The sequence below is a fragment of the Platalea leucorodia genome (assembly GCF_965183815.1).
Source record: "Platalea leucorodia genome assembly, chromosome: Z".
Classification (NCBI taxonomy): domain Eukaryota; kingdom Metazoa; phylum Chordata; class Aves; order Pelecaniformes; family Threskiornithidae; genus Platalea; species Platalea leucorodia.
The window spans coordinates 65,574,999-65,590,208 of record NC_138858.1 but is presented as its reverse complement, the minus strand read 5'-3'; the positions used below and the strand labels follow the sequence as shown (position 1 = coordinate 65,590,208).

General features: G+C 44.3%; 1 protein-coding gene across 1 annotated transcript in view; it reads right to left on the bottom strand.

Annotated features, from left to right (window-relative positions):
- Positions 1-14,428, bottom strand: part of KCNN2 (potassium calcium-activated channel subfamily N member 2) — a gene marked incomplete at both ends in the record, with an annotated part of 75,511 nt that extends 61,083 nt beyond the window's left edge. Inside the window, 3 exons of the mRNA XM_082335626.1 lie at positions 12,621-12,716; positions 12,971-14,142; positions 14,407-14,428. Of these exons, the coding sequence (XP_082191752.1) occupies positions 12,621-12,716; positions 12,971-14,142; positions 14,407-14,428 (1,290 nt within the window). The remainder of the gene's footprint in view (positions 1-12,620; positions 12,717-12,970; positions 14,143-14,406) is intronic.
- Between the last annotated feature and the right edge of the window lie 782 nt (positions 14,429-15,210).

Genomic DNA, 15,210 nt, shown 5'->3' with positions numbered 1-15,210 from the left:
ATAAGTGACTGAATTAAACTGATTAAATCAGGAGTTTCTACTGAAGACAACATCCATGACAGCTATTGCTTCATTTTAACAATATTCTTAATTTAACAGCTATTTCATTATACCAAAGTTTCAGATCCCAACCTCTCCAGCTGCTTAAAACACAATGTGAATGAGCTCCTTAAGTTACCACATGTAGAAGGCTTTCATCCATGCACCAGTGGTTGCCAAAAGCTCTTGTGACTGGGGTTGACAGTCAAAAATGTTCTCCAAGCAGATACCGAAGGAGCATGACTTAATAAAGCTCTGAACATTGCTGAAGCACAAGAATAACAACACAGGAGGAACAGCTGAGATAGGTCTCCTGCATAACCATGCAGAACGGGAAAACGGGACCAGTTCACTAAAACAGCATGAATCTTGTTTTATATTATTTATTACTCTGTTATTTAAAAAGCAGGGAAGAAATAATAAAGATGATAAAAAGAACATGTATGTTACTACAGAACAGATGTATTTACTAGAGAATACACTGGGTGACCCAGAGCACTCCAGAAGAGCGGCTTCATACAATTGACAGAGATGGAAAGGAAAAGATATATCGTTTTCAACCACAGCTTTTTTCCCCCAAAAACCTAAGGACTCAGTAAGGTTACCTGAATGTAGCCAGCCCTTAGAAAACATTTCAGCACCTAACGTAACCTAGCCTAACCCAACCCCACCTCACCTCACCTAACTACACCGCAACTTGTTCAGAACTGAGCTTCCACCAGCTGCCACTCGACACTACCCCCTGCTTTTGCTGGCCTGCTCTGGCTCACTCTCCCTGCGAAGAGAATGCAGCAGGACATGAACTATGCCAGCTTTATTACAACTAAAAGGGAAAGCTGCAAAGAAATAATGAATGAATTGCACTTTCTTCTTGCAGAAGCAAAACTCACTGGGGAGAACTATCTACATTTCAACATTTTTATGCTGTTAATTTTGAATTATTATTTTACAATTCTTCATTTAGGATTCCTATTTCTTCATTCAGTACTAAAAATAATTTGTTCTACAGATCACTGCACGAAGAAATGCCATCTCCCAAAACAGCTGCCATCTGCCACTGTTCCCAGTGCAAAAGAAGCCTTACTCTCTTCAGGGATGATCAGCTTCATTACTCCTATGAAAACTGGAACCAATTTTAAAAAGGTTGTATTTTCTGAAAAAATTGGCAATATTTTTGCAAGTGAATAGGGGAAACAGAAGTTAAAGAAAGAAACACTGAATCTGAAGCTAGATAAAATGAGCTAACTCATTCATGCTGCCAAGGGAGTTCATCAGTGACTCTAAACTTAGGAACTTGTTTTTAAGGAATGACTGGTACCAGCATATCATATACACAAGAATCTGTCTTCTCAGTTCCTCCTTTAGTGTTTACTTATGACACAAATACTTCAGGTGTTTGGGACAGTTCATGTGCTTGTTTTTAAACTGTGTAAATTTTTATTTAACTGACAATGGGTGAATACACATCAGCACCACAGGAATTATAAAGTCCCCGTAGTGTTTTTACTGTCTCAAAAACACAGTTAAACTGGGAACTTCATTTAAGGATACGTTAAAAATAACTCCAAATACAGAAATGCAAAAATCTAAGTATTTAAGCATTGTCCTAATGCATGACAACTTAAATACAGGAAATGAAAAATTGGGCAGCAGGAGAGGCAGAGTGGAGTTATATGTACCTGTGTATTTAAAAATCCTTATAAACATAGTCACGCACTAATCCTAAGTGTATAGAGGCATTCCTGCGAGAACTGCCTCTGTAATTCACCCTGGCAAATAAAACTGGGAGGAAGCAGCAATAAGACAGCTATTTAGTTAGTACCTGTTACTCCTGAAGGCCTAAAGTGGGCTTCTGGCTAAACCACATAGCAAATACAGTCTTCAAACTGCTTCAAAGATTAAGTTAAAATATCTTTAAGAAGGGCAACTTTCAACACCAGGTTAAACATAAACAAAAGTTTCTTTACAGGTATTTACCTGTATTTCTTTATATGTAAAATACTGTTTTACTTGATCACTACTAATTATAACTGCAGTTGCTTCCTCAGAAAAAAAAAAACCAAAAAAACTCCCAAAAAACGCAAATCCCAGCATATTCTTTCAAACACCTCCTAGCATACACAGTTCTTGTTGCTGCCCCATTAATTATTTCAATGTTACAGCTTCATCAAATCTGTCTCATTTACATCAACTCTCTCAGGTAAAAGATGCTCTGTCCTCAAAACTGCTGTTATTTTTTTTAAGAAGTCTGCAAACCAAATACATGAAACAAGTTTGCACTGAATGCTGCCAACCCCATTATCTTCCACAGTTTAAACATAAAATTGCTATTCAAAATGTTTTAGAAAGCTTTATGTTCACAACCATTATGCTCAACAGGACAGTCCATGGCAGTAAAAAGTCTGATGTCCAGCAGTTAACACAGGATGACACCAGCCACAACATACATATCAAAGTCACAGGTGAAATGCAAGAATTATTAATTTTGGATGAACTGACATCTCTGATCACAGGCTGGATACAAAAAAAACCTGTTCATCTTTTTTATTTTCCTTCTAAGTGCCAAATGGCAGGGGAAAAGAATGGTCTGCCAGCTTACAGTCACACTGCTAAATTTCTCATCTGGCTCCGCTCCATCCCATTCTGTTGCTGGGAAGTAAGCAAATGTCTATTCATACATGGCTGCATATAAAGATGGAGAACCAAACATTTTCCTATCTGACAACCAAATCTGGAAAGCAAACTGGCCAGGGGTAGTCTTCTATCAATTTGGGGGTTTTTTACACATTTTGCCATTAAACTATTTTAAAACTATACAGAAGGTGAACTGGCAATACCTCACGCCCAGCACTGGTCTATCCTACTGCATACAGATTTAGTTATTCTAAATTACCACACTGCAGAAATCACAACAGAATGCAAGTTACTGGCTTTTACCATGAAGCCCAAACCTGAATGAGAACAAAAGGGGGGGGGAGGGGGGGGTTAGTATGAAGCCACTTAACCATTCAGATGAGGAACATGTTCAGTAGTAGCTGTCATGGAGTACCTTTTCAGCTATACTGGAATTTGGACAGACAAGAATTTCTCCTGTATCAGCCCACTGCTTACGCAGAGCCCAAGAACAACTCTTGGGCAGTATCATACAAAGGAATCCACAGTCAAAGGAATCCACTACAATCCGGGCATAGTAGCTGCATGGCCAAAACAGAATTTTACAGCTACCACAGAGGGCAGGTCCGTGGGCAAAGAGCATCTTTAGCTTATTCATAAATCAGTGTCTGTTCGAGAGTTTCCAAGTCTTCTTGAAAAGATATTTTAATAATGACAAAGGTGTTAAGGATCAAATCCTTAGCATATAATGAGGATGCTCTAAATTGAAAGGCTCTAAAGATCCCACTAATTTAGATACTCACAAATACAGATTCTCCTCTGAAGTCAAAACACATCTCAAATGTGCATGCCTGGTGTAAAAATGGTAACTAACATCGTATCAGAAATGCAGTGAGAATACTTTTGACAAGAACTTCATTAAACCTAGGTGCTATCAGTGAATGCTGAGTGATCATTATTGCTAGTCATATTTATTATTTGTTTCAGGTAGGAAACAATTTATTTTGTGCTCTCTAGATACACCTGAACATTCAGCCTTTCTCCAGTTTCCCAGACTGAAATCAGAGTTCTATGCATGCAAATTTTATGGAGGCAATGGTACAGACTGAATCAAAACTATGATGCAATTTTTATTTTTAATTAGATATGCCTCATTCACTGGCTGCAACAGATCTTATTCTTAAAAGTATAACAGCCCTCACAAAACAAGAAATACCATTCACCACCTGTGATGAATCTTGGTTTTATTAAGAGACTGAAGATGAAGCATTGCTTCGTAATGCATTATTCTAGGAAAGACACTACTGTCAGAGGTCAGGGGTAGGGCAGGTGTGAATGTCTGCATACACCTGCAGTAATGCTACAGAAGTTGCAGTCCTATGAAAGCTGGAATAAACAATTGTAATAGGAATAAAATGCTTCATAAAGATTCCCAGCGGTATCTCATTAGGACATACTGTGGAGCACTGCATTCATTTTGCATGGCAGTGTTTGGGACATCGGTTAAAGCAGGCTGTTCTTTAAAATTATAGGCACACCTGGATGGCAACAACAGTGTCTTATTTACGTGACAAATGACTGATCTGAATATAAGACTACAAGATAGGCAAGCCTGAGCATCAAATGTAGTTACGAAGCCTTCCCCAGGTTACTTCCACAGCACTTGAACTCTTGGTCTCAGCTTTCCCTTTTGTAAAAACATCATTTAAGTGACAGTAAAAAATGTGAGGATTCGTCCTAGTAATTCCCTTTGACAATGAAAACTACAATATAAATGCTTGTTGTACCTGTGTTTCCTTCTTTACAGGCTAACTTACACCTACCTATCAAACCACAGAACTGATGTATAACTGTTTATGGAAGACACACAGCTACAATCTAAAATACTACAAGCAACAATATTTATTGCAGACTACAGGTAAGAAAGCTCAGGAAGCTCTTTACCCACAGGTTACAATAAAATCTATGGATATGAGCCCATATATATTTATTTCTCAATTATTTTTTACTCTTTTTTTTTTTACTCTTTATTTTTTTACTCTTTTACAAGCAAGAACTCTTCCTTTGCCTCTGATATCTTCTTCTGAATACCCAGACTCAGTATCAAGCTAGGTCCCTTCCCACAGACGCATCCTAACCAGCAGCAGTGGTTTTGCAAGACAAATTATACTTAGAGTTACACCTGTACAGCCTTTTAACACTCTGCTTATGACCCTCATGGTTCCTGCAGTCTTCAGTAACTTTGTGACACGTATTCAATTAGAATTCAATAAACAATTCTGTTGGTCAGTCACGTAACACAGAAACCAGCTCTCCCCTATTCATCAGGATAGCTCTACAGTATTAATAGGCATAAAAGATTAGAAGGTGTCACTTTGACAGAGTGAGTTTTTCTTTTAATAAATATGTTTCTTTACAGAAAAAACAACCCAGAGCAAATTACTCTTAAAAAGACTAAGAGTAGCGATTTTAAAATATAAAGATATTTAAGGCCTACCCTTTGGTTTTACTTTATAGGGAATTCACAGGGGTGTTTCCATCTGTCATGAAAAGGTTTAGTATTTCCTCAAAAGGGATTTAGTTCTGAAAGGTCCATCAGTCTCCACCAAAATGAATGAGATAAGGAAGCACTTTAGAAGATGCACACATCCCTCTTCAGAATGCATCCCTCTTCACTCCTTCATGGAGTATCTAACATTCACAACCTTTTGTTTTTAAAATATTAGTATAAAACTGTGTTTATTAAGAACTGTTTTCACATAGGTGAAGGAGCACAATTGCAGGGACTGTTCAAGAGGGAAAGCTGAACGAATCTGTAAGTTACAAATGCATGATTCCCAGCAACTACATTAAAACAGTATTATACAAAATATAAAATATTTATGTATGATATTAACTGAACATTTTTAGTTGCAAAGGTCTGGATTCAGATATACCAGTTTAAAGTACAAAATGTTCATGTTTTACCACTCTCTTTACACGTGAATTCTTTCTAAGCTGTAAAACATGTTCTCATGACAATCTCTTCTGATCTGACAGCCGTAAGAAGAAACTACTTAATGTAGCTTTCAGTAAAATAATGGGACAAAGTCAATTTACGCAACTTCCTTAAAAATACACTGTGATACATAGGTATTTCACATATTACATTTTTTGAATGGAAGTTTTTCCATTCACATTTTTCAATGTAATGTAGTTTATGTTATTAAAAAAAAAAAAAAGGCAAGAAAAAAGTGATACTAAATTCTATTTTTTTTGTGTTGTCATGATGTGTACCTTTTCGCTCTTCCACAGAACACAGCTATGGAAACTTCCATAAAAAATTACTTGTTTTTCTGTGTACTTTACAGTTTATTTTCAGTTAATAAAAGAAACTTTGTACAATGACCAATATATCCAGCTTCCCTGAAAGCTAATTACAAGATCAATTACAGCCTCTTCTCTTAGAGGTAATTTATGTCTTAAAAGAAGCTTCATAGGCTCAGAGCAGTAATTCATCTTCTAGTAAGGCAGTATGACAACAACTTTCATCATCAAAATCAAGGGTGAAAACAGCTGATTGAAGCTGCATAGAAGCTTTCACTCAGCTTTTTAATTCTCCCAAGTCCTATGCAGCAGCCATTCCTGTTCTGATCTCTGCTCAAAATGGACCATAAACATGTCTCAAATCAAATTCAAAGCCCAGAATACCACATTTAATAGATCACACACAAACCAGAACCAGAATCACAAGAGCGTTAATCTATACTTGTCAGTCTTGGCACATTTTCGCTTAAACTCAGGCAAACCAGAGCTGCAGTTAGGTAGCTGACAGAATTTTCTGACCTGAAGTCCCCACAGTCGAAGGATCTGACATGTACAATATTTTCACATTAAGATGTGCATGCAGAATGCCTCTAAAATCGTAGACAACAGTATCTCTGTTGATTTCAGCTAAGCTACACAATCTACACAAATCCAGAATCTGATCTCTGGTTACAAATGTTCTCCTCCAACAGGGGCAATAACATACCTTCTCATGCTTCATTATGCACTACTATGTCTTGATAAACTTCTAACAGGCTCATTAAAAAATGCTCAGAACGCCAGTGCATATGAATAGATAATCCTAGGTATGGCCAGGCCAACCACTCAGTGTCCTGACCATCAGGTACAAACTCCTCCTGTGTTCTAATGGAGCCTATTGGCATTTTCTATGTGTAACTTCAATGCAAAAGGCCTCAGATCCTTTTGGATGCTGACCAACATTACAAAATTTTCTACCCTGACTTCCGTGCCATATGCATTACAGTGCTGCATTTTGTAGACACTAGGCACCTGTAACTTTTCCTGGGTCAACAGATTCTGCAGACATAATCTCTCAAAAATGTACTGAATGTACTGAACTAAAACTACGTATTTTCACAAAAATACCCTAAAGTGTTAATTTGACAGATATGGTGTCCCTTGATTCCTACACAATTTTCTGCTGTTCAATACACATATGGAATGTTCTGTTTAATACACATAAAGAACGTGCATTAAACTTGATTGGTAGGAGGGAATTTTCGAGTCTGCACGTGAAGGTACTGTATCCTGGATCAAAACTGCTACACAATGAGTTTTATTGCTGCCCAATCCAAGGCCTATTAAAATAAATAGAAAAAAACTCACTAATTCTCAGCAGGTTTTAGATGAGAATAAAATTATCACTCAAACTTTATTTCTTGATTTTCACCTGTTATTCAACAGACTTGCTCTCTGTGCTCTTAATCTAACTCATCTGCAGTGGAAGTTTTACAGTCTGTGTGTGCAATCCCTGATGTTTCAATATACCTAAGCGAAGGCAAGTTAGACTCAGTACAGAGTCAACAGAATGCCAACAAGGCAACTAATGAGATGCACATGTACTACCCCAGTGAAGGCAAAACAATAATATAGATAAAAACAAATAAATAATTTGGCCTGCAGAATACCTGTTTACTTCTTATTACAGGAAACTGTAAGGGAGTTTAACTTCATATTTGTTCGTGAGCACAAAATTTTTACTGCAGAACTTTCCACTGATACCAATAAGATAATGAAACTCTTGTAAAGAGTGTTTATTACTATCATGCATTATGGAATTTATTTGCATAATAAACAGGTCAAGATATATGTTTATTACTATCCTTTGCTGTTTCCTAATTCTGCCTGTTCCATTTCTTAAAGTTTTCAGAAACAGGGAAAAGAAGAAAAGATTCTTGATCCTTCAGCAAGATATTTGGGCTCTGCGCTGTGATAACTTTCCATAAACTTCATGAAGACTGGAAGTGTTTCACTCCAAATCCATCAGTAGCACATTATTTTCCCACCACTTCAGAACCATCTAGGGACTGAAGGTGCTTTCTCCTTGGAGCCCTGGGAGGCTCTGCTGTGAAAGCAATGGCTTAACCTTAACCTTGGAGTTTGCAAGACCTTCCACAGACATTCTACCTAAGTATGAACTAGCAATACATTTTAGAAGTGGTTAGAAATCTCAGCTGACATAGAAAAAAATGAAGATTTCTATTCACTTTTACCAAATACCAACAACTTTCATGTTTCTGCATGAATGAGAGCATCTGTATCAGGGAAAAAGAAAAGAGGTTCAGATTCTGTCCAGGAGAGCACAGGTTAGCATTACTCAAGTTACTATTATTCAGGACAGGCAATAGAAGGGCAATGTTTATTTACAGAAGGGATACACTAAGCAGTCCAGCATCAAAGGAAAAGTGTTGCAGTGGATATATCTCTCAAGAAATACCAGGCTATAGTGGAATGCCCAACAAAAGACATTAAAGACCTCTTACTGGCAACCTCAGAGAATTTTGATTTTAATCCTTTGCTCTGAGTAATACAAGAAAGTGCCAGTAGAACTTCAGGAGTGCATACTTAGAAAGCATTTCTGTCTCCAGCAGTACAAGAGAGACAGAGAGGTCTTTATTTGTTCCACTTTATTTATTGATCTAACAGCAAATTGTGCTAGAGAAATGTAGAATGGAACAATAAGTTGTCTAGGAACTACAATTTTAACCATGTTCCATGCTGCTGCTTTAATTATGTAAAATAGTATTAAGTAACAAACTGTTTATGCATGAAGTGAGTAATTTATACATCAGAAACTATGATGATAACTGGATCCTGCTATCTTCTTAGCTCTTCCCTCCTCTACCTCTTCAAACTCTTAGGAGGAGTAATAGTCAGAGAAATACCTGTTCTAGGCTGGGATAACGATGAATTATGCTTTTCCCATTGATCTTCCAAACACAGGGCACTTGCTCTGAGGAACTGAATCAACAACCACACAAGCTTGGAGAGAGAGCAATGCATATTTCATAATCTCCCAAGCGTGATGTTTTTAACAGCATTACAGGCATGACAACAATGGACCAAAAGGAGAACACTTTGGGGTGTCAGATTTGGGCTTGTCACTATCCTCAATTCCAACATCGTTATTGTTGTTCATTTAGGGTTTTTTCTAGGAGGGGGAGGGATATGAAGGACAGTTGCTTATAATTTCTATCCTCTTTTCTGGAAATAATAATGTAAGCTCTGAATTGTCATTTAAATACACCTGGTTTCATTTGACTTTTATTATAGTCTTAACGCTAACTCACATTTATTAAATTTAATAACAACTCCTGCTTTATTTTTAAAGTTATACGGAATAACAGCGCAACCACTGAAAAGCTATTTGATGAAAACATTCCAACGTTTCCAGCATTTCACAAGACTACACAGCATCCACGCCATTATCCTTGTCTAAACACTGCAGCTACACCCTTCTGGAGACTTTGGCCTGCCCGGTGGAGAGCTGCGGGCACGTTCCAGGGGATCCAAAGCCCAAGCCGCCTTGCTGAGAGGCCTGGGGGCGAGGCCGAAGGGGAGCCCCGGGGGCGGGCGGCGGCGGGCGGCGGCGGAGCTCACCGGGCGGCGCGGGAGGTGCGGAGCTGTCCGCGGTGCTGAACTGGCGGCGGCGGCAAACGCCCCCCCCCGCCCCGAGAGGCTGGGGGGGCTCCAGCTCCTCCACCGCACACCCACCGCGGTCCAAGCAGGGGGAAAGACAGAAAAGGAAACTCATTCATCTCACGCCGATATATTACTCTCGGCTCTTGGGATGAATCCATTAAAGAATCTTTATAAACTTCCCTCCCAACTCCCTTAAAGCGTTCAGCAGGTCTGGGTCGGGCAAGCTCTCGAGTTTGGTTGAACTGACTGGCTGACTGTTTTCGAAGCAAAACATACGGGCAAGGTCATTTTAATGGAAAGGCTAGATTCACCTGCTATGCTGTTAGGCACAGCCATAGACTTGCTTGCAACATGACCGTTCGGACCTCCTACCAATAAACCAAGGTCATGGACTACTGAAAAGACTGAAAAAGCTGATTTCTGTTTGCCAGCATTTTAGGTCACCAGGAGTTTCTAAATATTAAATCTGCAATCACTAATAATTACTAAATGGTCACCTTTTTATTTCCCATGTTTTGTCTCACACTTTGTAGAAAAATCTACTTATGTTTAGGTTGGTCTGCTTCCACCAGAGTATGAAACATACCGCACTGCAAGCAGAATACATTGACCTTCTTCTGTTCTATAGAAGAGTTTTTCTTCTCCCGAGTTCCTGCTTATTTACACTATACCCACTGGTAAAGCCTAAGTACGCTTCAGAGAAGAATTAGAAAGTTATGTTCAAACTTGAACAGGACTGACAAATAGCTGGTGCAAACAGTCCTGCAGGACACAACTAACCATCTGTGGGCATGATTCTACAGACGTGATTCCTTCTGCTGCACCTAGCAGGATATTTGCTTGAATTAAAGGCAAGTGTGCCTCCAGAAAACAGTCAGCTTTAAAAATTATTTAAAAGCCATTACATTATCAGGGTTACGCACTAATTTCTTTTGCCTGGAGAAGATTCCTTACATTCCGAAGCCAAGTATTTTAAAGGTACTTCTTGTTTTCAAGTGTGTATGTCAAGTGGAACATAAATTTATGACCATAGATGGACGTAAACTTTGCTCTGCATGTTCTTCACCTTATTTTTAAGAGTCAAGTGTGTGTACAATAACAGACTGAGCCGAAATTAAAAAACTAGCCGGTATCTAACAGCTAAGGGTGGTACTATGCCCTTTCCTTCTAACAGGCTCCTTGAAAAAGAGAACTTTCTTTTCATTTTCAAGACAAATGACAGAGCCTCTTGAAGCTGTAGCTCACTCCAGGCCCTGCCACAACTACTGCAGTTTTCGGTGTCTCTCAGACAAAAACATAGAGTATCGCTGTTTTACAGGCACGTATGCTTGTGTTTTGTACTGTCAGGCAGCACTGAAAACTACATTAACCTTGATTAAGTCACATGATTGCATAACTCCTTCCATGTAGTCGCATATATGAAGAAGTTCTTTAAAACTATCAATAAAAAAAAAAAAAAAAAAAAAACAAAAACCAGAATTACAACTTTATTTCTTTAAGATTGTTTTTTTCTGATCCATAACACACTCCTAAGGGAACGAAAATTTGTAACTATTTAGCTGAAAAAAAAACCCAGCTGAATCTTGGAGTAACTATTTAGTATAAGCTGATGCATACAGGGACCTACAACTAGTTGTCTATCTTGTATAAAATTTTCCATTTAAAGTTTCTGGAAAATGCATAGTGTAATTCAAATGTTTACAGAGATTTTTTTTTCAGCTTTGCTCTTCATGCCTCAAGCACCACTTGTGGGAAGATACACCAGAGAAGGCTCCCACATTGCAGCAGCGCCACTTATTTATTTTTATACAGATAAAGAAACCTCTTCATTAGTACTCCAGTAGTTTATAAAGATGCTCTTTCATGAGAACACTTGTTTACTGAGTACAACATCATTAAACAGCTTTCAATATCTTTGATATTAATGCAGAGAAACTGCGTTCTGAGCCAGGAATAGAAGTTTTGCATGTGCAAGGACTGCACAACAGGATCCAATTTGGCAAAGAGTCTTCAGTAACATAATACTTCTCTAACATTACCCTAAGTAGGAGACTATGGTACCATTCCACATTGAAATTACAGCATTCATTTGCACAGAAGCAGGGTACTAATTAATTTTATTTTAAGTGGTTTGTTGGGGTTTTTTTACTGATTGGTACCAGTGAGAAAGTCTTCTTTGCCCTTGAAAGCTGTCATTTCAGCTTGTAGCTCAAGGTATCTCTAACTAATCTGAAAAAGCAAAAGCACCAATGTATCTACAAATAAGGTATTTTTCCCTTCAAAACTTTGAAATCTATCTGTTGTATGTTTCAGTTGAGCTGAAATTCCAAATTTTAATTTCTTGGTCAAAAAAATCACAACTGAAATGAGAACTAAGTCCCTCGGACAGAACCTGTGACAGTATTTGTGAGACTTACTCTACAGCTTTGATCATTACGTTCCTCCTACCTTTCACCCTACCTTTCCTGACAGTTTTCCTCTGTCACATTCCTAGTGGCTGTTCAGCATTAAATAAAACAAGTTGAACACAAGTCTTCCCCCTCCTCTTAAACATTGTCCTGGAGTCTGCTCGTATCTAAGACAGCGCAGTGAAGATTACATACCTTGCACGGTGAAGATAATGAACCTTGCCGTCAAGAAAACGCACAGCATGAAATTTAGTCATTGGGAAATAAGAGACTGTTGCTGTACATCTGCTACGGAAGACGGCAGGCATGTCACCAAGAAAGTGTGTTATACCCTCAGCGCTAGGCGATCCTATAGCATAACTGCAGGCAACAGTCCCCAGCAGGCAGAGCTCCCTGGCACGTATACGCCCGCTGTGTTTCTCTCCAGGGCTGAGGTCCGTTCACCCAACTTCGGGAAGCGCGCGGCCATCGCTTTTGCTTTCTGAACCAGCGGGAAGCGCCAAGTACGCACCCCCGCTGCGCCCCTGGACAAACCGCCTCGCACCCCAGCCACGCCAGCAACGCCCACCGGCCCGCAGAAGGAAACGTTACCTGGATTTCCCTTGCGTGGTACACGATGATGAGCCCGAGCAGGATAATCGTGGAGAGGCTAATAAGGCATTTCAGAGCGAGGGAATACAGCGACTCCTGCAAGAGAAAGACACCGCCGTCCCTCAGAGACCCAGGCGAGGGGCCGCTCCCGCCCCACCGCCGGCCCCGGCCGCCTCGCCTCACGCTGCCGGGGGCAGAGCGGGGGCCGGCGGCACCCCGCCACCGGCCCGGGCGGGGGGTTGCCTGGGGCCGGGGCCGGGACGGGGGACGAGCGGCCCCGCCGCGCTGGGCTCGCCCAGGGGCCGGTGGGAGCGGCTGCCGAGGCGGGCCGGGGGCGAGGCGGCGGGTACCTTGGTGTAGGCGCCCCAGGAGAGCTCGGTCTCGATGACCATAACGACGATGCCGAACATGCCGAAGATGAGCGCGTAGTCGCTGAGGCGCTTTCGCTTCTCGAAGAGCGCCCGGCGGTGCCCCAGCTTGTAGCCGATGTTCTGGTTCTTCTTCTTGCTGGACTTGGCGCCGCCGTTGCTGGCGCCGCCCGGGCCGGGGCCGGGGCCGGCGGGTCCGTAGAGCGCCAGGTTGTTGGAGTTGTTGTGCTCGGGCTTGGAGACCACGATCTCCGGGGCGGCGGGGGTGCCGGGGGCGGCGGCGGCGGCGGCGGCGGCGGGGCTGGCGAGCGGCGGCTGCAGCGGCTGCGACTCGGAGTCCAGGTCGTGCAGGTTCCTGCGGGACGAGCTCAGGTTGCTGAGCGGCCGCATGACGCCGCCGTTGTACCTGCAGCTGCTCATGGCTATTTCGGTGAAGGGGTTGCTCTCCCGGCGCTGCTGCTGCTGCTGCTGCTGCTGCTGGTGATGGTGGTGGTGGTGGTGGTGGTGATGGTGGTGAGTGCTGCCGCTGCTGACACTGCTGCTGGGGCTGGCTGCCTGCTGCTGCTGCAGGCTATGGCACTGGTGGTACTGGGGGTACTGGTGAGGCTGCCTGGACGCGCCGGCATGGCTGGAGGGGGTGAGCTCGCTGACGTTCAGCTGGCTGCCCTGCCGGGAGGAGGCGGCGGAGGAGAGCGGCGAGGAGTGAGTCCGGAAGGCGCCCGAGAGGGGCGAGGAGGCGCGGAGCAGCAGGGGCAGGTTATCCCCCGCGGCTGCCGCAGCAGCCCCGTAGTAGGCGCAGTTGTTGCACTGGAGGCATGGGCTCTGCTGCTGCTGCTGCTGCTGCTGCTGCTGCTGCTGCTGGAGGAGGAGGCTCTGCTTGTCCTGCCCGTGCTGCTGCTGACAGTGCGGCGCCGGCGGGCGCTGCTGCTGCTGCTGCTGCTCGGGGCCGAAGCCCGCCGGGAAGTGCCGCGGCGCGTCCATGCCGGGGCCGTTAAAGCCGCAGGAGGGCCGGGCGGTGGTGCACCCTGCGCAATGCGTTATGGTCGGCAGGGGAGAGTCCTGCTGCCGCCACGAAGGGCCCATCCCGGCTCCCGTAGAATCCAGCCGCCGCGTCCGATTGGTCGGGCGGACCAAAACAACGGGCATCACGTCACCTGGGGGGGGGGACCGGCCGCGGCGTGAGGCGGCGGGGGCGGCGCGGGGTCCCCCCGCCGCCCCGCCCCGCCCGGGGATCCCGCCTCCGCCTCCCGCCTCCCGCCCGCAGGTAAGGGCTGCCCTCGCCCCCCGCCCCCGCGCCCGCCCCGCCCGCCGCGGGGAGCCCCGCGCCGCGGAAACCCGGGGGTTCCCGGGGGCGGGGATCGCCCCCGCCGGGAAGGGGCCGCCGCGGCGGGGCTCCCCGGCTCCCCGCCGCCGCTCACATCTGCGCCGTCTCCGGAACATGGGCGCCGCGCTCCGGAGCTGTCCAGCGGCGCCTCCCGCCCGCCGCCGCCGCCGCCGCCGCCGCCCTGCAAAACACAGCGTCGCGCTGGCTCCGCTCCGCCGCCCCGCCGGGCCCCGCGCCTCCCGCCGCCGCCGGAGGGAACGGGGAGAGGCCGCGGGCGGCCGTGGGGCCGGGTTGCGGGGAGCCCTCCCCGGCGCCTCTCGGGCCTGTCCCGAAGGGGGGGCGGGGGCGGATTTCTGCCGGCCGCTGCTTCCCGCAGCCGGAGAAGGGAGAGCCGGGCGCCGGGGTGTGAGGCCGCCGCCCGGGGCGGTTTAGGGGCCGGAGACCTGCTCCGGCGGGTCGGCAGGAGCTGTACCGTGAAAGGGCACCGGCGTCACCGAGTAGCGGCGTCCCCCGCCGGCTGCGGCGTGCTGGCGCGCGGTGCCGGTGCATTCCTTCAGCTGGCCGCCTGCTACCATTTTGCCTCTTCCCCTTCCTTTCCCTCCCAAACTCTCACTGAATAATTCATCCCCGCAGCTCCCTTAGGCACAGTAGTGTCTGCGCCAGGTAAAGCCTCTTTTCTGCCTGTATTTAAGGGAAGACTCTTTAAGGGAAGAGCTATGAAAACGGTAAGTGATTTACCTTGTTACAGCCGTGCCGTTCTTGTCACCTAGGTGAGATTATAAGAGGGGTTTCTTTTTTTTTTTCCCCCCAGTCAGGCAGCACTGTCTTTGCGGCTTGAAAAATCAGCTGCAAAATTTAATAGCGTGGAAGGTCTCCTTACATCTTTCACTTCTCTCTA